Here is a 25,383-nt window from a genome sequence, read left to right on the forward strand (position 1 = left end):
TGTGTTTATTTTTCTCCTTATTTTTAATTTAATTTGGGGCATTTTGACCAACTGGGTTGTTGAAATAATTTCACCTAATATTGCCAATCTTGTGTTTTGTACTCACCTAAAAATGCCAAAATTTTGGATTTATCTGATTTTCCCCGCTGGACCTGCGTATTAGGTCGGCCAATTTGCAAATGCTTTTTTGATTAAGGATAATTTAATGTATTGGAAGCGTATCAGATTTGGACGTTATTGCGCTCACTTGATTGGTGTTGACAACTCAACTGGGCAACTTTGTTAATGCTATAAAATAAAAGGAATGGTTCAAAGCTGGCCAGGCCATTTTGTTTATTGGCAAAAAATGGGAGAAGAGAACAAGGCAGGCCAATTAGCCGTACGACACTAAATAAATTTTTTTTTTAAATAATTAGACTTCTTTTTGTCCATGTATAATTTTCTATATAGTACTGACATAGACACGCAACACTATACGTCGACACGTCATTTCTTAAAAATAGAGAATTTCGACACGTTCTGACACGTTATATATTAAATATATTTAAAATAGCCTAGAATTAATTTACACGAAAAATATTAAATAATATCATTCATTATTTTAATTTGTTACAATAATACACAAAACTTAGAGGAAAAAAATATTGTTTAAAGAAAAATGCTTAAATGATATTTTTAAATTTATTTATTTATCATATATAGCATTTTTTATTACTTCTTTCATAATAAAAGACTTTAAAAAAAAATAAAACAATTCTAAAAAAAAAACTAAAAAAAAATATTGACCCTTGCGTGTATATTTATAACAATTTTATTACTTCTTTTATTACTTCTTTTGTGTATATTTATATTTTGATCCCCCAAGTATTAGAAATTTTTAAAATTGACCCCGTGCGTGTCGGAATCACGTGTCGGAATTCTAGACTCGCATGTCGGAGCGTGTCGGAAAGAGTTGACCACGTGTCGGATTTTTCGACACTCGTTGACTGCGTGTCGGGACATGTCGGAGTGTGTCAAACACGTGTCGAAATGTCGGGCCACAACACGGCGGCTTTTGGAGGGTGTCTGTGCTACATAGATAATTTTTACACTTTCTAGGCGAATTCATTTACTGTTTTAATTTGTCTAAATGAGATCTTTTTATCGCGCAATTTTTTTGATCAAGTCCCTTTGACCCCAAATCCACTCGAATCCCAATTTACATGGCCGTCGGAGATGTTGTGAGGTGACGTGGATAAAAATTTTCATATTCGAATGTCCATATCGGGATATACATTGACTAAATTTTATCCACATCATCCTCTGATCCAACCATACATGCTCACGGGCATATCCAAATATTTTATCAGCATTATACCTTGGTGGTCATGTTAGTTGAATTTAGTATAAAATGTCGAATGGGTTTGATTAGAAAACTCGTGAAAATGATGAGATAATATAAGAATATAGGGACTTAAATAGAAAAAAAAAAAAAAGGGGGTGAAAAAACAATAGAAAAAATCTACTAAAAATCCCAAATCATGCCTATTATGACACATTTGTCCTTCTTCTTTTTTGTGACATGAAAATCCCAAAATATGCCTATTTTGACACGTTTACTCTGGATTTTTTTTTCAACACAAAAACTTTAAATTTATATCTATATGATTCATTTACCCTTCACATGGCTTTTTTAGCCAAAACAACTTCATTTTTATTTAACTTAAGCCATGTGAACACCATGATCTAGGCAAATTTTTAACGGTGTTCATTGATGGAATCCCAAACCTTTATATATATATAATCCCAAATGTATGTCCATTTTGACAAAAACCCCAAAATATGTTCATTTTGACAAAACCCCAAAGTATGTGACACGTATAACAAAAACCTTAAAGTATGCCTATTTTGACACATTTATCGTAAACTTTTTATTTTGACATAAAAAATCAAAATTTATAACTATATGACACATGTACTCTTCATATGATTTTTTTAGCCAAACCAACTTCTTTTTTTTTATTTAACTTAAGCCATGTGGATGTCATGATGTAAGCAAATTTTAACGGTGTTTATTGACAGAATCTTAACGGAGAATAAATATGTTATATAAGTATAAATTTAGAATTTTTGATGACATAAAAAAGAAAATTGGAGTCCAAGTGTCATAATAGGTCTAATTTAGGTTTTTTCTCAAAAATATTTTTTTGGGAGAGATGGGAGAGAGAGAGAGAGATATGGGGAACACCCTGTCCGGGCATCGGGTCCCCCTTTTTCATCGCCTTATGAAATGGGGAACGACTTTTGACTCTACTACGTACGTCGATTATCTCTTGTTTTATCTGGTGTTTATGTTTTACTTTTTCACTTTCGATTGGTAAAAAGCTTAGCTTAGCAGAGAATCAAACTTCTTGAGAAATGGACAGAAGAGAGCCGGTCAAGCTTTTAGGCTGGGGGGGGATCTCATTGGGGGACGTGCTTCTTTGGGAAAGTCACGCTCCCGAAAGAAAAAGCATTGAGTTTGGCGCACCGAAAGCATCTCCTTGTAGCCAAAGCGCCACGCTTTCGTTTTTTGCTTCTTCTTCATGCTTAAGCTTTCTCTTCCTCCTTTGTAGAATGCATTTGCTTCATGGGAATTACCCCCTTTTGAATTTGAAGGGAACAATTGATGTATTGGGGCGACTTTCACTTGAAGTAAATCATGTCCCCCATTGGAATTACTAATCTTGATCTAGCATTCCTTTCGACATCCAGTTGAAATGCCCTTATATTAATACATGCGGCAGATAAATATGAAACATATATGACATGAAAAGCCCTTATGTATTGATACGTCAGCATTTTAACGGAGGATTGGACATAATGTTAAGGAATGATAGATTTGGGTCGGAGATATTGGTTTGGAAATTTTTGTGAGAAAAAAAAAAGCTAGGTAAATATGTCAAGGATATACCAATTGTGATTTTTAATGGTATTAATCTTAAAAGAAAAGAAAGAAAGATGATTGACCAATCTACTACTAATCTACTTTTCAGACTACTTTTCACTATTCAAAACTACAAATAAGTATAGCATACACCTTCAGTGAAAAGGAAACTTTGCACGAGCGATCTCATGCATCGTCTATTCGAGAAATTGGATTGATTATAATTCTCAATCAAAGACGGATGCTTCCATTTGAATAATACATCCTACCCATCGACGATGTATGCTCTATTCCCCCGACATCCAGTTGAAATGCCCTTATATTAATACATGCGGTAGATAAATATGAAAGAGATCTGACATGGAAAGTCCTTATGTATTGATACGTCGGCATTTTAATAGGGGATTGGACACAATGTTAAGGAATGATAGATGGGTCGGAGATATTGGTTTGGAAATTTTTGTGAGAAAAAAAAAAGCTAGGTAAATATGTCAAGGATATACCAATTGTGATTTTTAATGATATTAATCTTAAAAGAAAAGAAAGAAAGATGATTGACCAATCTACTACCAATCTACTTTTCAGACTACTTTTCACTATTCAAAACTACAAATAAGTATAGCATACACCTTAAGTGAAAATGAAACTTTGTACAAGCGATCTCATGCATCGTCGATTCGAGAGATTGGATTGATTATAATTCTCAATCAAAGACGGATGCTTCCATTTGAATAATACATCCTACCCATCGACGATGTATGCTCTATTCCCCGAAATTATTAACCAATTGATTCCATTATGATATAAATGGCGGGCCACGACATGGAGTAGACCATATTTGGTTTTAATCACCACTTTTAGGTGGGACTATGCGATGGGGGCAAAAGATGCCCTTTTACACGTAAAACCTACGTGCTTAAGTTCAAGTTTGGTGGGAATATTAGATGGGGCGATGTCCTTATAAACAAATGAGACATAAGCGTAAACCATAATCCACACAACACATCATTTTCCCTTTTCTGCCCGATCCATGATGCTTTCTCCCATTGATCAATTCAATGGCCCCACTCCCACATGAACACACCACTGAATCTATGTCCCATCATATAAACTGATTGGCATCATTGTCCAATGGGAGCTGAGGAAAAATTTTATGATTAGTCCCCAAAGTTTTTCTTGATATGAGGAGGATTCTTCAATAAGTTGGATGGCAATGGGAAATTTACGACAAACAAAAAAAGAAAGAAGAAAGACAGAAAGCTGAAAAGAAAATGACCCCACCACGAATTGACACCTTTTATTATCTCACAAGTTGGAAATTTGTGGTTTTTTTTTTTTTTTTTTTTGGGTATTGCATTTTATGGCTTGAAGCACTCGAATATGTTGTTGAAGTTTTATATATGGAAAACTAGATTTAATCCCACGTCTCTTGCAATTTTTGAAGTTCTCGTTTAATCTCTATCAAATTAAAACAATGAATGATAGTAACAAATGTTAGAGTAATGTTTTTAATATAAATTAATTATATACTCTTATTATTATTATTATTATTATTATTATTATTATTATTATTATTATTATTATTATTATTATAATGTATTATAATAAAAATATATATTTAATAAATTCTTCAATTTTTTTTTTTTTATAAATGATGTGTCGTGCCATATATCACATGTCGCGTGTCTATACTAATGTTACTCCAAAAGTACTTATCTTGAATACTTTAATATTTTTTACTTTTTCTTTTCTTTTCGTTTTCCTTCTTCTTCTTCTTCTTCTTCTTCAACCAATTGCTAGCCATAATAAACCAGCCACAAGCGAAGCCAAGGCCTCGTCAACATTTGGTGAGACTCAAGCTCACCGATCCATGTTATGATTGGTAATCTGGCTATTGCCGAGGCCGGGTAACTAGCAACGGGGAAGGAAAAAAGAAAAAAAATTAAAATTTTGATTTTTTCTATGCCATGAAATAAAAGTATGAGATTGAAATCACTTTCCAAATGAGATTCAAATACTAGAAAGCGTTTTTGAACACATATCACAAAATAAAAGAAAACTATACATTTTCTAAAAAATGATTTTTTGGAAAGTACTTTCCTATGTCATAAAGTTTTCACTGAAATAAACATACCTAAAATTTTAAAACAATTGACAACGGTCTTACAAAGTTTCATATGGCATCAAGGTATGAGTTGTTGATTTTCAATTTTTCCGGACCCCTATTTATCTCCTCTCTTATTATATATTTCCACCGAGTGCTCGTCCACTGGTGCAAGACATTCACCTAATAATTTTACCGTTTCAAATAGATTGTACTTTCTCACGATGAGTATGAGTTTTGTTATTTCTATTTTACAGTTCACCTACTAATTGTGGTTCGCACATAAAGTTTAGCTCCCTAAGTATGCGTTTCCCAAGCCCTTTGGGCCCCAAAACCCATTTGGTAAATGCAATTCATCACATTTTAGAGTTGCTTTGGAAAGATGCAATTGCATCTCTAAAGCTCTCTAAAAGTGTTTAGTCCAAGGCAAATTTAGAGATATTTTTGAATGCTATATTTTCGTAACGTAAATAGATTTTTTTTCTTCAACCTTTGCCCTCTTTTGCCCTCGCTCAACTTCATCTGGAAATGCCTTCAAAAACCCTAACGTTGCCTCAGCTACTAACGAGTAAATGGCGAGTAGCCAACGTGCCACCGACGTCCCTCGAGAGGTCATGGAAAACCCCTTCCTAAATAGACTACAATCGTGCAGGGACGGTGAATTTTCTCTACTAAACTAAGCGAAGACGCATTAGAACTAGATACGCAGACTATTCATGTCTGCACTAATTGGGTAAGTAGAGATCGGTGTGCAGCGGGTGCCGAAAGCCTTAAGATGAATTCTCGTTCTTGCTCTCCCACCTTCGCGTAGCAAGGCAATCAGCGCATTAAGTTTGCTTTGCGACTGTCAATGGAGCGGATCGATTCTCATTCTTGCTCCCCCTCCCTCGCGTATAAGGCAATAAACGCATCAAGTTTGCTTTGCGACCGTCACTGGAGTGGATCGGTCGGTCACGTTGCGTTGCTGAATCTTTATATGGTCATCTTTGAGGAAAACTAGTTCATGTTGTGCTTGTCATAAAAATGTTGTCTGAAGAGTAGTCAGAAATTGGAACAAAATCAGTGCCGGCAGTTTCCTACTGATATGTGCTCAAGAAATCAAGCAAACGCATAGATCCACAAGCCGGTCAACACAAAGTTCATTAAATTAGCATGACGACCGGATGGATAACACAAAGCAAATGTCGGGAACAAAATTTATTCCAAATGTGCTTTCAGAACATAATTAGACTTTTCGACTTTGCCTATCTCTTCTGAAAGTTCAAAGCCTTCATAGCATAGACATATACACTAAGAAAGAGCAGTACAAATCCAATCAATACGACTGATACCACCCACAAGAAGTCGTATCTGAAGCCGAAATAATCCCTAAGATACTCCGCAACCGTCTCCCCGAGTCAAACTTGTTATGCATATCACCATATTGTGCAGTGACCATGCCGTACATACTCCAAGAGACCGGGCATATCCATGCATACCACCTCAACCACACAGAAATTCTCTGCAACAGGAAGAAAAGACCATTAAGGTAGAATTAACCAGTGTGATCCTCGTCAAAATCAAATCTACAAAGCAGGGTGCGAAGGCGAATAGGCAAAACTTTACCGTCCTGGGAATCACCATGCCTGAGAAGAGAGTCCATACTGAGTAGAGCATGCCAGAGGATACCGCGGCGATCACTTGGTTAGGACTAACTGCTATGATCATCATCCCAAAGTACACAAAGTACAAGATGGAGATGAACGAGAAGAACAGGTTTAAAAAGAACCTCGTAGCTGTCCATTCATATCCCATCATCGCGAATATTATGGTCCCATAAATAACAGCCTGAACTATTGTATATGGAATCTCAATTGCAACCTGAAAATCAGTAAGGATCATTCGCGAACACTGTAAAGTAAGGATCAGATTCAGAGTACTCATGCCTAAAGCTCATTCTGCTGTCCTTAAGTGGCTCATAACATCATACGTATGTTATGAATTGAAGCCACTCAGCTCTATGACTTAGTCTCCTACTATGTTGATTTCTATGAATCAATAAACATACTTAATCACCTGTGCCATCGCATAAGGAAAAGAAGAGTACATTCCAGCCGCATGCTCTCGATAGTACACAAGTCTTTCAGTCACTATTACTGGACGCGCCAGAGAAACACTTTGTGTTCCTACAAACATGAGTGTAGAGAACATAGCTCCCACTCCGTTAAATATATCCTCTTTTGAGCTCCTGCGTGATGAATCTCATTCATGATTGCTCAATAAACAATAACATGATGAGAGATGACTTGGGTTTCTTTTTATGTATCATACCTTTTGGATCCGAAATCCCAGAATAGAAAGCCAAATACCAAGGCCGCTGACACGGTGAAAAAAAACCGTGCTGCTGTATACGGCACATTCCGCCAGTAGGATTTGTGCTGTTTCCATAAGCAAGCTTTGAACTGACATAGGAAGGATTGTGAGTACTTTGAGGGAAAACTAAGGGGATGTGAATAGAGAGAAGGCACACTCAATTCCCCAATTAAAGCTTCATTTCTCCTGCACCATAAGTCCTTGACGTGAGATATTTTAATGAAAATCCTGTCCACTGTTCCTCTCCTTATAAAGAAATAAGAGAAGATTTTTATTTTTATTTTTTATTGATACCTATAAAGTTCTGATCTCTTGTACTCATCTGCAAAACTTACACCCAAGATCTCTTCTTGTGCCCTTGCAGTGACTTCCATCACCCAGTTTGCAGGATTAGTATCGTCTCCTATTCTTACAACTCCAGGTATGCTCTTCAAAAACCACCAATTTGGACAAAAATGAGTCGGCCAATGTGATTATGAGGTATATAAAAATGATATTAACTGCATATATAAGTGGATCAGGATTTATTTAATGCAAATGTCCACCTCGAAATAGGTTATCAGTGTACGACATTGCGGTCCCAAAGGACCTGTGTATATTTCTCTTCCACCCCGGGTCAATAGGATCAACTGCGGTTAGTTCAAAAAGCCAAAGTTATGTTCCTTGCCGAAAGATGTACTTAAAGAAAGCATGTCTAGTGTCGCTGATGTTACCTCATCAAAGGATTCAAATATGTCAAGACTTGGTTGATGAATTGTGCACACTACTGTCCTTCCTGTATCAACGGTGCTTCTTATGGTTCTCATCACAATGGCAGCTGCTCGGGCATCAAGGCCTGAAGTTGGCTCATCCATGAAAATTATCGATGGGTTGGCAACAAGCTCAACCGCAATGGTTAACCTTTTCCGTTGCTCCACCGAAAGTCCATTAAGATTCGAAACTCCGACGAGAGCATTTCTTAGAGGCATCAGCTCAATTAAGTCCATCACCTCCTCTATGAAAAGCTGCATTGTTCACACATATACAGCAGTTATTACCATCAACCAAAAGCTCATGAGATTATGCAGCTAAACACGCAGAATTAAATGCACCTCTCGTGTCTTTGAGTCAGTCTCTTGAGGCAATCGGAGCCATGCTGAATAGAGAAGGGACTCGTACACAGTAACAAAAGGAGAATGTATGTCTTCCTGTTCGCAGTACCCGGAGATCCGAGCGAAAGTTTCCTGCTCCTTTTGGTGACCCGATATGGTGATGTTTCCTTCTATGTATCCACCGGTCTTCCTTCCAGCCAATACATCGAGTAATGTAGTCTTTCCAGCACCACTAACTCCCATGAGTGCCGTCAGAACTCCTGGTCTGAAAGCTCCACTAACTCCATTCAGAAGCATTAACCGATTCTGCTGAGAATCTTGGAATCCCTGCAAGTTCAAATTTTATGGATAACCATTGAATTTGTGACCAACAAGTCTTGTCCACAAGTCACTGAGTCCCAAACAAAATGTTGAAATATCATCCCTCATCGATCGACAATGGGTCCTAAATGCTCTTTATATTTATGTGATCTCCCTCCACCTATTAACTTAAGCTTTTGAGTTGGACTTTCTAACATGGCATCAGAGCCAGCTATCCCTTACGTGAAGGTGCGTGGTAAAAAAAATTCCATATGAATCTGCATAGTCAAAATTCCACATGCAGCTCGTAATTCCACTTGCACGTGAGAGGAAGTGTTGAAATATCATCCCACATTGATTCACAATGAGTCCTAAATACTCTTCATATTCATGTGGTCTCCCTCCACCTATTAGTTTAAGCTTTTGGGTGGGACTTTTTAACACAAAAGCATGAGTACCTCTGGCATATCAACAGAATATGTGACATTCTCAAAGGTCATGGACAACGGAGTAAACGGGAGAAACGTTCTTTTTCTGCCTCCTCCATCTTCTCTAGTCTTGTGTTTTTCGTTCAAGACTTCTTCTGTCATAAAAATGGTTTGTGATTTCCCATACTCTGCAGCAAAAGTTCAGTGTGCTTAGAATTATCAATTGTGGGAACCCTCGATGAAATCAGCAGCTCAGCTCCTAATGATTTTAGCTTACGATTGAGATAAGAAAGTGCGAGAGTGCTGACAACATTTAACAGAACGATGAAGCCAATCGATGCACCAAGGCTGATCCAATACCAACTTGGATCCGTGAACAAGCCTCGTAATCTCAATAGAGCTATTCCCAGAGTCTCTTGTGTTCCTTCGAGGACCTATATGGATTTCATAGATCAATTATACACTTTCCACAAAAATTTACAGGAGAAACAGCATATTATTACAATAACAACAATTGATGGCGTACATGACTCCAAGATTCACCAAGAAATTCATTTACTGAGATGGCGGCTTGCGTGTACATTAGGGAGATGTCCAGAAGCCCCATATCAGCCACTTCTTCATTCTTGCTGAAAGGAAGACCAGGGTCATAGGACTTCTGAGGCAAATAAAACCAGTACTCTCTATCTTTTAATGATAAAGGCCATACCTTTTGATAAGACAAACCCACCAAATGTTAGAACCCAAATTATTACGAAGCTTCCAGCAGTGTTTGCAATGATATGGTCCCGGCTCAGCGTGGCTGTGCATCGAAAAAGTGTGTATGACATTTGTCCACTTAACACAAGTGCCAAGTATTGCTTTAGCAACCTGAACAATAAATCAACAAGTCAATGGAAGCAATCCACCAATACTAGAGATTACATGAATGAGAAATGTTTTGCACAAATTGGGTGATGAAACTCGCCTTGTGACACTACGATCAAAACCTATTACAAAATAAGTTGTGCAAACCACAAGAGCGACTTCTATGAAGGATAAAGGCAAACAGAGGATGGATGACGGCAATGAGAATGCCCATGAAGGATAAAAATGGAGATCCCTTTGCTTGTAGAACACAGGAAGCTTATCAATCGTGTTTGGAAGCTCGAAAAATCCAGCGAATAATAGCAAGTGGATCAAGAAATAGAGTGCACCAAGCTGCACCGCTCCATCTTCCACTGAATGATGCTGCTTTCTAGCTTGTCCAAATACCATTGCCAGAATGATTGAACAGATCCAAAGCTGACATGCCAATTAGATGAGGTCAAAAATTTTGGAGTTCATAAAAAGCCTATAAAAATAAACTTCACTTACTTGAACTATCTTTAATATGTGTAATTTGGCATCCCTCTTCATTAGAGTTGCTTCCCTCGACAGGCAGGCTTTCAATAGTTCCCTCTTGCTAGCACCATACTTAGATTTCGTCAAAGCTGCAGCATGATTCTTTGACCTATCAAATGGGATCCTCAGCTCCTCTTCATTAGCTCTTCCCACATGAAATGACTTGAAGGCCTCAACAAACTCAGCAACTGGAATATAACGATAAAGCGATTCTTCTTTGACCCAGTACTGCCTCTGATCCTTTCTTGAAGTCACCTTTTTAATCACAGTTGAAGCAAAAGTTAGGCAGGCATAATTTGCTTGTCCAGGGGCAGTTCGTCACTTGGAGAAGAATACTAGAGAGCCGACAGAAAGCAGATCATGCAACTTAAACTCATGTATTGCTTGGATAATAGAATACCCAATGCTCCACCGTGGAATTCATGTTAGCTCAGAAATTTTACTATTCCTCCTAGAAATGTTTTCAAAAATGAAGTGAGTGGCTGACAAATGGAAAAGTTTGCCAAACAATTGCCTTCCAAAATAATAAAGGAACTAAGCTAGCAATACCACATAAATGAAACTTATGTCATTAAATCACACGTACTTCCTGTAGATAGTCAGCAACGCCTTTCCTGTCAGGACATTTGAAGCCCATAGATTCAAAAAATTCGAGAATGCATTCACGTGGGCCATGGTACACAATTTGTCCTTCCGCAAGGAGTAAAACGTCATCAAAGAGCTCATAAGTTTCTGGAGGTGGCTGGAGAAGGGAGATGAGAGCAGTCTTGCTAAATATGTTAATGGATTGCCTGATAGAATTTACTATCTGAAAGGTGGTCGAACTGTCGAGACCAGTTGATATATTGTCCATGAAAAGCACATTCACAGGACCAACCAGCATTTCCCCTGAACCAATTAAATCAGAAAAGAAGAAGTGTAAATAGGTAACCAAAGCGCACCAAACTTAGCCATCTTATAAGAGAATTACATCCATGCGGTTCTTTACCAGTAGTAACACGTTTCTTTTGTCCTCCAGAAATGCCCCTTATCATTGCATCTCCTACCATAGTATCAGCACAAACTTCAAGTCCTAAAATCTGGGAGAAAACAGTGCTTGGATCAGTGCAATGTGTGAAATCTAAGATCTAAATAGCTCTACAAAAGGTTTATCTTACCCTAAGAACATAATCAGTAACCGTATCTTCCTTGTGTTCCTTCAAAACTGATGCCTGTGCAACAATACATTCTCATCATGAGAATATAAGGAAAAACAGAAGGATAATGTCTCCAAGTCAAGTAAGATATATCTACCTTCATCAGAGCATCGATATAAGGATCTGGCTTAATTTTCAATAACTTCTCCCTTCTTAGAAGTTCTGTAAGCATATCTGCAGGTTGTGGATTTGGTAGAAGTCATGAAGATGCCAATTCTGCATGTCTAACAGCTCTATTATTTGCAAATTTTAACTTACCGTAGCTAGAACCAACTCCTTGACATTTTGCAGAGAAGGCCAATGTTTCTCTAACAGTCATCTGGGAATGTGGATGTCGTACTGGCTAATGTAAGCAGCTGTCCTTTCTGGCACGAACTCGTGCATTTTGTGCCCGTTGTATGTAACTTCTCCTGAAAACTATAATTGACAAGGAAAATATGAGATGATTGAAGACTGACGCAAATACCAAATGCCATAGGAACTAAATGTTCTGGAAGAAAAATTCTGGAAGAAGGTTGTCGTACGTTCAGTTCCGGATCTAGCTTTCCCATCAAAGCTTTGAGTAAGGTGGTTTTGCCTGAGCCAGGTGGTCCCAGCAGCAAGGTCATTCTGCAAACAATTTAAGAAGTGTGCAATCTTAATATTTATGGACCCGACAGGATTAACAAAAGTGAAGAAAGTTGGCTAAATGATTAATCAAAATAAGGTACCTTCCAGGTCCTAAAATACCACTGACGTTACGAAGAACAGAAAACCTTCTCTTATGACTTGGAAGGAGATGAAGATAATTTCCTACATCCTTTACGACAGAACAGACAATCACTATGAAAGCCTCAAGAATGACAACACCAAAAGAACAAGAGAAAAAAACTCATAATTGAATTTTCGTTCCAGTTCTAAAGGAGTACCTCTAGCCAGTTGACAAAGGAATTGAATACTGTCGGTAAAGCTCTATCACCCACATAAGCTTCTGCCTCAACATTGAGATTCTGGAATCGAACCTCAATTGTAGGTAATTTGAGACAAACCCTGTTCTTCAAAAAATATAAATAAAACGTATATACTTGAAATACAGATAAGGCGGGAATTTGCATATGATTTTTTCGACTTGCAATATCATCTATATAAACTTCTCGCAAAAAGAATCATCTTGATAAAGGCATGATTAGCATCATCTCATTCGTCTAATACTAGTACACCTAACCTGTCTATCCTGTTCTTGAGCTTCTGCAGAAATTCTTCGTTGGTATCACCACTCTTCAGAAACATATCCAGTAAACCTTGCCTCTCCTCAAACCCGAGTTTCTTGAGGTCTGTTTCTTTAAGATCTCCTGTAACTCCATGCAGAACTGCTTTCTGCATTCTCTGGTATGTTGGCAGACGCTCAAGAGCAGCCCATTTGAGAGCTTCTTCATCATCTTCTCGATTCCTACTGCCACTGTGAATGCTATGTGCATTTGAATAAGTCCTAATGGGCCCTAGCTCCATCGTCTGCCTCGCAATCCACAGATTCAGGAATGTAGAACTCCCCAAATCATATGCTTATTGTCTTCCATTTATATTAGTTTCTGACGTCCCAAGATAGCAAGAGACGGTATCATCAGATTATGTTTCTTAATAGGAACGAGGAATATATGAACACCTTAAATACCCTGTGAGATTTGGCATTGAATGACTTCATTAAAAATTGTAATCTTGGAAATTGAAAATGTCTATATTTTGGAAGCACCTTCCTTAAGTGGAAGTTTACCAATTTTGGTGCTCTTCACTGCTTTATCTGTGGCTCTGAGGATTAGTATAATCTGGTCGGGCTTCAAGTTCAATGTAACTAAACGCCAATTTCCAATGTGAGTCAGGTTTACCTTTCAGTCAATAGCCATTCCAATCACTGAGATCTGCTGGCAATTGAAGTTAGCTGTAAACTGACTCGGGAACACCTGAACTTTTCCAAGCCTCGTGGTAAAGATTGGATTTGGGGTACCAACAGGGAAGGCAGTCACGTATGTCAAGAAATCCATTTAGTTGGTTCATTTCGTTGCATGTCATTGTATGTCAAGAAATCTATTTAGTTGGTTCATTTCGTTGCATGTCATTGAATTGTAGGAGCCTCGTTGATTTGTTGCTCTGTGAAGACCAAGTCCATCTAAAATTGCATCATTTAAGTCAAAATTTGGAGAGTCTAGAAACCTGAAATGAGTGGAGTATTAGCAGTTGCCGCAATTTTACATCATCCTTTCCTCATGAATCTCTTATTTGGCTGATCGTGATTCGCGAAAACAACCTATGCGCATAGCTTGGATGCACCGCATGCATTTCTTCTTGTGCTTAACAGAGTAAAACAGGAAAATTTTCCCCATTTTAAGCCGTGAAAACAAGGACCGCCTTAGATTAATAATTATGAACTAGAATAGACGGTTGTACAAAATACCAGGCAAGGTTCCACAGTGGTACCAGTAATAGGGAGAAGTACATACTCGTCACCATATTCAGAAGCAAGAAAGGTCATAGTGACGCCTAGTACTTTAGGGGATAAGTTATTTTATCAGTCATTATGCTAATGACCGTGGCATCGCAAAATTCATAAACTTAAGAATTAAATCTTTTATACTAAGGATGCATTTGGTATCATTTCTGCTATCGGGAATAATTTTTGTTCATGAATAGTTTTTTCATTTCTATTTCCTAGACGGATTTTTGAGCATTCAAATGCATTTAGTAACCATACAAAATTTCAATTTTCGAGATAAAAAATTAACAGCTGCTTGGTACAACTTAATTTTTTTATGACGTAATTTTTTTTTATATATTTTGTTAATAATTTTCTCAAATTTTCTTTTTTTTTTTCTTTTTTTTTTTCCTCCCATCTTCTTCTTCCTCTAGTCGATCGGTGGTCGGCCTCCACGATGGTTGGCAACCTTGGGTGAGCCTCGCCATGGCTGGGCAAGGCCACCCTCACCATGGCAAAGCAAAGTTGACCTTGCGGTGGCTAAACAAGGTCAAGCCTCATTGGTGGCTAAGTGAGGTAGCTTTGTACAAATCTAGGGAGGTTGGGCCTCGCCCGGCCAACTTCGTTAGATTTGGGCTAGGCAAGGCTTGACCTTGCCAAGTCATGGCAAGGCTTCCCCAAGAAGAGGAGGAGAAAGAAGAAAAGGAAAAACAAATGAAAATGAAAATGACCTAATTTAGAAATTGTTCCCTATAGCAAAGAAATAAATTTTTCAACTTTTCTATTTATATTCGAAACCCATTCCCTAACTACTTATCTATTCTGGAGAGTATAAAAATTAACTAATGTTATCAAATGGATTTCCGTTCTTTTTCTATTCCAAAGAACAAGAACAGAAAAATTGAGGATAGGCCCCGAGGAAAAGGTAATTTCAGAATGCTAGTACCATGGCCCCATCAAATGTATTGGGTCGATACCATTCATTTACAAAGCATAATGCTCCATTATTAATCTGCAAAGGTACTCTCTGCTCCCTGAAGCCTGAAGTAATGTTTTTTCTTTCCATAAGCTGTCATTCCCTACAACCAGAACAAAGGTAAACCAAGAACTCATCTGGCAGTTGACATGGGACGAGATTCTAACATCCACCATCATACATCAAATATCTAAATCCCCATAAATTCAGCATCTCTATGCAGATTTACATCCATACCCGAAAACAAAACTCCACACTAATCCAATAATCCACCATGCTTCTCGATTCGACAGTTCAGTGACGTGTCACGCATTGCCATTAACCAGTACTCCACGCCTTAAGCTAGTATCGTTGCCGAAGTCACTTTCTGCCAATGCCGAATCAACAAGGGACTGCAAAGGGAAAAAGAATATTCATTTACAACACTACTCATCCACTCATCTTTTCTTGTTCCGTCTCTTGCAGAAGATTCTAGAGTTCTAAAAAGTTTGTGAATTAACCTGATTTCCCAAATCCAGAAAAGCAATTCAGTCTCAACAAAGACAACATTCCATGAAATCAATATCTGAAGGGTACCTTAAACGAACTCAAGAAAAGCATACATTCGCATGCTAAAAGTTCTCTCTATGGAGTCTCATTTAGCAACCACTTGTAACTCAAGGAAAGGTATAAATGCAACCACGCAGCTAAGAAAAAAGTGAGGCATGCCCAGCCCCCCAGTCTTCAGAGCACCAAAGTTTTCTCAAAAATGGAATGGGCAATAAATCGCAGAAAACTGAAAACCAAAGCTAACAGGGAAAACTCAGGTCCAAATGCAGCCTTGACTAAACCAAATCAGAACAAGTAACTTGAAAGTCCAATTAAAATCCACTCGGCCATTAAACTCAGAGAACAAATTTCTTTGGTATTTAAATAGCTTTCAATACTGCAGTACACAATATTTATAAAAAAAAAAATATTTACCTTGCTAATATGATGTATTGAATGTGGGCTAAAACAGAAATACAGAATTAAATATACGCCCAAAAAGGTACTTTTCACGCCACTATATGCACTCTTTTTAAATATACTGAATACATGATGACTTCTTTGATCTAACAAAACAATAGCCAGCAAAAGTAAAACAGTTTCAATCAAGATAAATGCAATTTAGAAAAGTGATCGACAGCAGTGACTGTACTCTTTATCCAATGCTACATCCTTTTACAAAATTCAAGAAGCTTCGAGTTTCAAAACAAAAAAATGTAGATGTACTACAATAAATTTAACTAAATAAAAAAAAATACAAAAAGGAGTTCACCAATTTTCACCATTGGGTTTACCATCCTCTCCACATGCTAGAAATAAAAAGGAGCCTTAGGAACTAAATCAAAGAAATTTCCTCGTAAATGTGGAAGGAAAATGGAGTTGGTAGCAATCCCTTCCTACTTTATCATTGCTTGAAACTTACAAAAGAACAACCGTAGTATGCAGGAGAAAGAACTCCCTCCAACTCTGCATCACCAACATAACAAAGAAAGAAAAAGCTAACCTGCAGTTCCTGTTCACAGCTTTTAAGTTTGCTGCTGTAGTCTCTGATTTGAAGATAGCATTTGTGAAGCTACAAAAAAATATTCCCCGATTCAGGCATTTTCTTAAGCAGTAGCTGAAAATTAAAAAACCAACAGAATATTGGCCAAAATACCTTGGTCAACTGCATCTTGCGTCGAGAAGTTAGTTTTTGCAGAGGTCAAAGAATCCTCTAATTTCTGCAGTCAACATCAAATCCAACTAATTATATTGCAAGCTGGGTAAGCCACAACCGACATAACCGGAAAGAACTTAAAGGAGTGAAAAAAAGCAACATCCTCAATTCAGCATTCCATTGTGTTGGGACACCTAAAAGTTACCTTAGATTTCTTCTGCAGTTCTAAGATAAATTGTTGCTTTTCATCCAACGTCTCTTCCATATGAGAGATCTGCCCACAAGCAACTTCAGATAAGAACAGGATTAAGAAGAATTTGCCAAGACCAGGTTTTGAGGCAGCTTTTCCTGGTTCAGCTGTTTAAATTGAAACGAGACAATCTAGGTCCAATTACTCCTTATTAATTTTTCTCCTTGCCCATGTACATTCTTTTAGGAGCTAACAGATCTCTACAGAACTAAGGAACATTCTTTTCTTTCAAGCAAGAGATTAAATCATGTAGTGGAATACAACCTCATCTTTCAGTTCTTCATGCTTCTGAATTGAAATCTCCAGTTGCTCTTTAGTCTGTCAAATGGAAAGATGGTTCTTAATCCTTCAGCACAGAAGCTTAAAAATGAAATTTGAGACTCCAAAGCTTACATACCTGATCATAACTATCATAAAGCAAATCTGATGAAAGTTCCCTACTATGAAGGCTGTTAGGACTGGAACTGCAACCACAGAAGGACATAGAAGAAGCATGAAGATAGTTCAACTCAGTCAGGATTAACCTTAAGCTACTACTTGCACCCAAATTGTTTACACACAGCAGACATCCTCTGTTCAGAACAACAAAACATGGCAAGACAGTTAACTGGGCTTGTATGATTCAAATTAATAACTCAACAACCAAAGCAGATTGAAGGATCTTTCACCCAACAACTAACCAAATCCATGAACACATCATACAAATTGAATAACTCTTTACTTTGTAAAGAACTGTGATTTTATAGGACAGAAGTTTGACAGACACTGGAGGGTGGCCACCCTAGCATGCAGCAACTAAAATGAAAGATCTGTCCCCTTAGAGGAAAATTACATAAAAATTGTGAAACAATATCCTCTAGATTAAAAAGACAATGGCTTCCATTCTTGGGGAGAGATTTTCCATAATGTCCCAATTCCATAACTGTGTTACTGCCTGATTTGCTTTGCCCTTTTCCCAAAATCTGTTTAACTTATATGAAAAATTAGAAAGCGAACAATGCAAAAGTAAAACTAAGCTTGAACTTGACATAGAGTTTCTTTACCCTCTCCGCTTCCTTGAAAACTGATTTGCATCATTAAGGTCCCTTCTGTCAATCGGCATATCGCCATCTGTGTCCATGTCATGAATCCTTACGTGCTCCCTGCTGTGCTCTTGCTCATCGTCAACCACATCCCTGCCAGCGTCCTCATCTCTATCCACGAGATGATCCCTTTCATAATCATGACCATGAGCATGCTCATACTCTCTCTCCCTGTCTAGGTCATGGTCTCGAGACCGACCTCGCTCTCTAGACCTGTCACTATACCGGTCCAAATGCCTGTCCCTATCGTGATCATAGTCCCTCTCCCTATGTCTACCTCGTTCTCGATCCATGCCCCGCTCATTGCTCCGTGGCAAGCCCTCACGGCCGAAGCCCCATCTACCTCCTCTAGTCTTCACCCCATTAACTCTAACCACCCGTCCATTGATAGTCTAAAAAACACAAAACGCGACACAGTCAAAGATCCCATCAAAAAGCGAGGGAGCAAACGAAAGCAGCTGAATCGACTCCGGGAAGAGTTTCTACCACATACCCTTCCGTCCATGTCATTGATGGCATCGATCGCGGACCTCGGGTTCGTGAACGTGACAAAGCCGTAGCATTTCCCCCTCGTGGAACGATCGTTAATAATCTGCAAAACCAAATTCGCACACCGCATTACATAAAACCCTAAAAAGCCCCCACAGATAAAAAAAAAAAAAAAAAAGGATCGATCGCTTGCAATCCAAACTTCTGCTACTTCAATCCAAACAACCATCACTTAAAAAGCTCAGATACGAGCGACGCCGGCCAAGCCCAGGGCAAGAGCTACTGACAACTCAGGAAGCTATGGACAAGAAATGAGGCGAAAACCCTAATTGCGAAGCGAGGGGGGAACAACAGACCTTGACGGCGACGATGGAGCCGTAGATGGCGAAGAGGTCGCGGAGGGAGTCGTCGTTGACGTTGTACGGAAGGCCTCCGACGTACACCGAGCTCTCGTCGTCGATCGTCATCCTCCTCCCTCTCTCTCTCTCTCTCTCTATCTCTTCGTCGCCTCGCCGGAGATAGTCTCAGTTCTCTCAATCGCGTCTCGGTCCTCAAGCGTTTCGGCTCGGTCTTAGGAACAGAACCGGTTTTTTTTTCCTTGCTCTCGAGAACCGGTTCGAACAAAATAATTGATATCTATCATTAATAGATAAGCCTCCATTCGTCTCACGCGGAAAATAACTTCCAAATAAACATTTTTTGGATTTTCCGACGATACCATTTCACGGAAAATTAATTGGTTGGGAAAAACATATTTCCATGAAGGGAAAAATGTTTTCCATCTCTAAATAAAAAGAAAATATTTGCCATACATTTTTCACCTCACTTTCCTTTATTAAATACTTAATCCTTTTTATTTTTATTTTAAAAAAATCAATTTTTTTCTTTTTTTTCTTCTTCATTGGCCGGTTCTTTGGCCATAGACGAGCTCAGCCCCACCAAATCCGACCACCTAGGCCAAGCTTGAGCCTCGCCAAAGGTCGCCAAACGTTGGTAAGGCTCTAGCAACGTCCAACAAGGCTCAAACCTCACCAAGCTCAAAAGATCTAGCGAGGCCCGAGCTCGCCCAACCGCCTCGAGTGAGCTTGGGCCTCACTGGATCCGACCACCTAGACGGGCTCAAGCCTTGCCCGAGGTTGCTAGACATTGGCGAGGTTTTGTTGACCTCTGACAAAGGTTGAGTCTTGACCAATTGATCGGATCTAGCGGGGCTCGAGCTCGCAGCATTGAACGAGATTGGTCTCGCCACAAGCCGACAAGGCTCTAGCTCACCTATGGCCCATTGTCAATCGTTGACGTGGCCGACCAATGAAGAAGAAAAAGAAAAAAAAATGAAAATGAAAATATAAAAAGAAAATAATTTAAAATTTGATTTTTTTTAAAAGTACAATGGTAAAAAAATTATTGAAAGAGGTGCACGGAGGAAAAGATTTTATTTACCGAATGGCAACAAATATTTTTAGTTCATTTTCGGGTTTTAATCAAACAACAGAAATATAATTAGTTTTCTGAAAAATTGGAAAATATTTTCTAGAGAAGTCAGATATTCCGTAAAACAAACAAGACCTAAAATTCCTAAAATTTCATGCATTGGTGATACTAAATATGTGAGATTATGAGTTAATTATGGCCCGAGAGATTTGTCATTCTAGAGATTATTCTAGAGATTGTAAGAGGACATGTGAGTTCTTTGAATTAGAAAGAAAAAGGTTCTTTGGAATCGAGCTACAATTTAGGAGATTATTCGATTTGATTCGGTCGAAATGATATGAATCAATTTCCCTCTTCAGCTCATACAAATCAAAATGAAAAACTCAGCCATTGCATTTTGCGACGTCTCTCACATGGAGATAAGACCTTGGACGCTCAAAATGATGTCAAAGACGAACCGAACAAAGGGTTTCGTTGGGTTATATGGCCAAGTCGATTTTAGATTGGGTTAACTTTGGGATACGGTAGTTGTTTGGGTTTGGGTAAAATCATCCTCGATTTTCCTTCATTTTGAATATGGGCCGGATCAAGTAATGCTGGAGTTGCAAGTCTGGTCAAGTTTTGGATTATTTATGTCTGGGATTCCTCAAGACCAAAGTATTTTTGGTTCGGGCTGATTTCAAATGCAGTTCATTTCGGTTTTTTTTTTTCCTGGGTAACAAACGAGCATATTCATTCATTAAGATAGAGTTTGTGAATACATTTCATAAGTTTCAAAACAAAGTAAATCCAAAAGCCCAGAATAGATAGAGATACAGAGGACCCAATTACTCAGTAAGCACTTTCTTCTTTGAACCTTAATAACCCAATCTGCCACCCCATTTGATTCTCTTCGATGATAACTACATTTCGCTCCCATGTGATCTGCACCATGTTGGAGAGTCCCACTCATCAGATCAACATGATTTATTTTCACTTTTAACTTCCCAAAAATTATGACTCGAAAAAATCTGGGGCTTCGACCAAAGCTTTTGCCTTCGCCTGCCCCCATCAATGAAACCTTAATCGACCATGGATCCATCCACTAAGGCTGCGTTTCAGAAAGGTCTTGGGAAGGGGCTTTGGACACCCAAAATCCCTTTGTCCAATATTTGAGTGTTTTAGGAAAAAAATTGCAAACCCCATTAAGAAATAGACCACTTATGTCATTTCCCCATATTTTCATGAGTGGTTTTATACATGCAATTGATCATGAATTAATGAAAGAACAACATTGAACATCTCCATACAGCTTAGAGATTACATTGAATATGTATCACAAGTTTATGGACCATATCAAATAAATTAAAAATTCAGGATTATATTGTACATTGGATCAAAATTTAAGAATCAGTTATGTCATTTCTCCATATTTTTATGAGTGATTTGCTACGCGCAACTTATCTTTTGTGTGATTAACTAGTAAGATTCCTAATTAACTGCTATTTCGCATATCTTATGTGTTCCTAAAACTCAGAAGTTAATTGTCTTGTTAATGTTCATATGTTGTCATTTGTACATTAAATCTAATTCTGGTTGATATGTAGTTCACCCTCCCAATATTTTCATCATAATCGGGTGTCCGGAAAATGAGGTACGGCGACAAATGTCACTTGGAATTGTTCTACAGGAAGATCATACTGATGGTTGATGTACATGCGGAGCACCATCCCCGTGCTAGGGACAAACTAAAAAGCCTAAAACATTCATAAATTTTCGTTGTCAAGACGGAAAAATTCTATTCATACATCCGATTCTTATAAGTTCAATACACGTGAGTCGTCATATCATAGGTATCTTTCCGTGCATCCAATTAACCTGACGACTTGTGTAAATTGAATGCGTGCAGCTACGAGACTATTCAAACTATACAGGTGTTTAAATTGATGTGCAACTATGCATTTCATTTTTTATAGATTTAGGCCCGTTGAAAAGGAAATTCCTGCCAAGTTCGAGCCCGTCATTTTGGAATCAGGAATTGGGACATAAGCCCAGTGACCCCTTGCAGTGTCATAAGATAGCCATATCATGTCCCACGCACCTTCACAATTACTCACCAAGCATGCCCTAATGATCCCTCCTCTTTCTTCCAAACAGCCCATCAAAACCCCGTAGGGCTTCTCAATTTGTCCGACCAAATTTCTTGGGATTTCCGATACAAATTCCCAGTTTCTACCATCTTCGCTGGAGCCCCATATCTCAATTCTCTCCAAAAATCTCGTCCTTTTACGTGCGTCGTCGCCATCACTCGATTTCACTATCATCATGTGGCCATCGCCGTACACATGTATGAGATTGGCCGAGTAATCCCAACCAAGTATACCGTTCGGCTCCCGCCCTTGATTGCCTCCTCCGCTGAATCCTGGCCGCAGAACTAAAGGGCTTAGGCTTTCGGATCCACATGATATGATCACGTTCGACCCGGGTCCATTGACCAGATGAAGAAAGATGCGTCCGTCGAGTCCTTCACCGCGACTTCGCGACCGGCCCTCGGTCTCTTCCGCTTCCATCCTCTTCCAATCGTCAGTCTCCGAGTCGTACACAAACAGGGTAGGCCGATCCTCCACCAGCTCTGCGAACAGGAAGCGGAAGCGACCCGACCCGGGAGGCCCGCCTGGAACCAGCTTCATCCCGGACCTCCTCCAGGAAGAAGTGCCCCGTGGACCCAACGGGCTTGGCGGGACTTTCTTGACCGTCTTGGCCATCAAATCGACCGCCATCACTTCCTTGTCTCTATTGCAGGCAAACAAGAAAATGTTCCCGGAAGCCGTCAAGAAATAAAAGACCTCACCCGGCGGAACCACGGGCTCCAAGATCTTGGCGATCGAAATCTTGAACCAGCGGTTCGACGCCGACCGGTCCGTGAAGCCCATGAGCATCGCATCCTTGGACCACCTCTTCTTGAAGACGAAGAGCCATGCAGCCGAGCTCGATCTCGTATTGCATTCGCGGACGAAAGTCTGGTCAGAGATTACGGTGGCGAGGGTCTTGTTCACCAGCTTCAGACCGACGATCTCTGGCAAAGCTAAGTTCAGGAGGATGCTTTGTATGAGCTCAGATGGGAGGAGGCAAAACCCTAATGGATTGGAGCTGTTATAACTCAGATGTTCTTCCATGGATTCGGCGAGGGAAAATTGTTCCCAATACACGAGCTCGCGAAGGATGGTTATATAGTGGAAGTCGGTCCAGATTTTGGGAACATATTTTATTAATTGGACGATGATAAAATTAGTTTCTGAACTTTGACCCATGTGTAACATAATCCATAAACTTTTAATTTGTTCAATAAATGCCCTAAAGTTTTAGTAAATATTTAACTAGTCTCTAAACTATATGAAAAATACCAACGCTATTCTTCTATTAGTTTAAATTTAGAAACAACATTGAATATTTTCATATAATTCGGAGACTAATTCAAATATGCATTAAAAGTTCAAATACGACATTATACACTGAGCTAAGGTTTAAGGACTATAGAATAAATTAAAAATTTACATATCACATTACATATTTAAGTCATAATTTAAAAATAATTTATGCATTTTTTCTTCCACAATCTTCGTTAGGTTAGCAAGGTCACTTTCACAAGCAAAGGACATGAAGAGGTTAAATTAAGCATATAAAAGTTTGTGGCCACGGGGACAAGACAAATGATCCAACGCAGCATTGCGCACATGGAGACTCACCTTGCGTGGATGAAAAGAGCTGGGCGGCTGATACAAACGTCCCCACTGCTTTTCCTTTACTTTAAAAAATTTCTTTTATGTATATAGATAGCATAAAGAACACTTGGATAATTATCGTTACATTAGCGACACGTACAACTGAAAACCCAGGTACACATCAAAATCTCACGATGTAACAAAACCTAACATTAACAACGATCGATTACTTCTTTAATCATCAATGTCTACCGAAAGAAAATTCTTATGTTCTTGCCAAATGGCATCTTAACTTTTGTGTGCGATCGGCACTGGTGCCTGTAATTTAGTGTCACCTAATGATGCAGTAAGCACATCGCACGCGAGCTCTACAGCACATTTCTTTTTGGGCATTCTAATCATAAATTAGATGGAACGATTGGTGGAGAGGAAAATGGTGACGCAATCCCACTTTTTTGTATTGATATTTCGCGGCCAATCCAGAAGGGGCAGCACGTATTATGAAAATCCCACGCTCAGTCTTATCCACTGATGTCAAATGGGTCGGAAGCCCCCAACGCTGATGGCCACAATTTTAAGGTTTAATTATTTTGCACAGGAGGGATGCGGACGAACTCGTCTGGCCCGTGATATAATTTTCTTTATGCAGATAATGTTGGGGCAAAAAGGGTGGGTGAGAATGATTTCTGTCGTCTGACCTAGTTCCCTTAAAAAAAAAAAAAAAAAAAACTCGCAACTTTAGGTCAAATCCTAATTCTATCTCAAACTTTTGTTATGTCTACAAAAACCTCCTCAACTTTCACTGGTTTTTTTCTAAATTATCCACTGTTTTTTTTCTAAATTATCAATATCAAAGTCAAATGAAGGTCCATTGAAACCCGCATTTTCATCAACACCCTACACCTTAATGTTGATAATCTTAAAAAAAAAAAAAACGAATGATAATTTTTGAACATGTAAGCAGTTCTAGGACTGAAGTGAAAATTTGAGAATTTTTTGTATAAAAGTTTTGGGCAAAATTGAAATTGGACTCAAAATTAAGGGTTCTTGAGAGAATTAGCCTTTTAAAAGGGTGAAGTATGACTCATCGAAGACGCATCAAGGTCCACACTCACGATGATTAAGATGCAAAATAGGATGTCAAAGTTTCAAAATTTCTTCTCCTGACAATTCACTTGATTGTTAAAATGGACACGCCATTTAATATAGCATAAGAACTAGAAGATCTTGCTTTTATATTGGAGATGCTTCTTTAGTTTTATCACTGAGTTTCGACAATATTATTAAGCCCTCATGCGTAGCTCCAATTGAAGGTCACCAGTCCGATTCTTCAGTCTATTCTCAGTCTCAGAAATCTTGGGTAAATTGTGAAAAGGGAGGCTCAAGCTTAAGCGCATCACTAGTCATTCACTCGCATCATGGTGGACAAGAGTAACATGCTTGATCAGTAGGCGATGACGTGCTGACAAAATCGACAGTCTTAAACTAATTTTTTTACTAAAAATGATCTACCCGATTTAATATTGCAATATCTTAATCTGTGATTTTGGTGTAGAACCGTTTGA

General features: G+C 38.6%; 3 protein-coding genes across 3 annotated transcripts; all 3 read right to left on the bottom strand.

The window, feature by feature from the left end:
• Positions 1–6,253: 6,253 nt before the first annotated feature.
• Positions 6,254–13,136, bottom strand: LOC120292201 (ABC transporter G family member 38-like). The gene is given in 26 exon segments (XM_039310352.1): positions 6,254–6,399; positions 6,402–6,510; positions 6,615–6,869; positions 7,065–7,236; positions 7,320–7,547; positions 7,656–7,789; positions 7,907–7,990; positions 8,075–8,365; positions 8,453–8,769; positions 9,195–9,389; positions 9,458–9,614; positions 9,707–9,765; positions 9,768–9,809; positions 9,890–10,050; positions 10,148–10,464; positions 10,537–10,818; positions 11,150–11,451; positions 11,552–11,642; positions 11,721–11,774; positions 11,857–11,933; positions 12,018–12,083; positions 12,086–12,176; positions 12,284–12,368; positions 12,470–12,558; positions 12,668–12,788; positions 12,964–13,136. Coding segments are annotated over 26 exon segments (4,083 nt in total). The 5' UTR covers positions 13,122–13,136.
• A 2,149-nt stretch (positions 13,137–15,285) lies between these two features.
• Positions 15,286–19,228, bottom strand: LOC104430608 (probable splicing factor, arginine/serine-rich 6). Its single transcript, XM_039308221.1, has 9 exons — positions 19,043–19,228; positions 18,691–18,789; positions 18,159–18,589; positions 17,513–17,579; positions 17,380–17,433; positions 17,071–17,139; positions 16,866–16,929; positions 16,713–16,781; positions 15,286–15,573 (listed from the first exon to the last, which is right to left on the bottom strand). The coding sequence occupies exons 1-8, from the start codon at positions 19,151–19,153 to the stop codon at positions 16,735–16,737; spliced, it is 942 nt and encodes a 313-aa protein (XP_039164155.1). The 5' UTR covers positions 19,154–19,228; the 3' UTR covers positions 15,286–15,573; positions 16,713–16,734.
• A 2,838-nt stretch (positions 19,229–22,066) lies between these two features.
• Positions 22,067–23,272, bottom strand: LOC104430609 (hypothetical protein). The gene has a single exon (XM_010043361.3). The coding sequence runs from the start codon at positions 23,270–23,272 to the stop codon at positions 22,067–22,069; it is 1,206 nt and encodes a 401-aa protein (XP_010041663.2).
• Positions 23,273–25,383: the final 2,111 nt, after the last annotated feature.

The sequence above is a fragment of the Eucalyptus grandis genome, chromosome 3 (genome assembly GCF_016545825.1).
Source record: "Eucalyptus grandis isolate ANBG69807.140 chromosome 3, ASM1654582v1, whole genome shotgun sequence".
In the NCBI taxonomy this organism is placed as follows: Eukaryota; Viridiplantae; Streptophyta; class Magnoliopsida; order Myrtales; family Myrtaceae; genus Eucalyptus; species Eucalyptus grandis.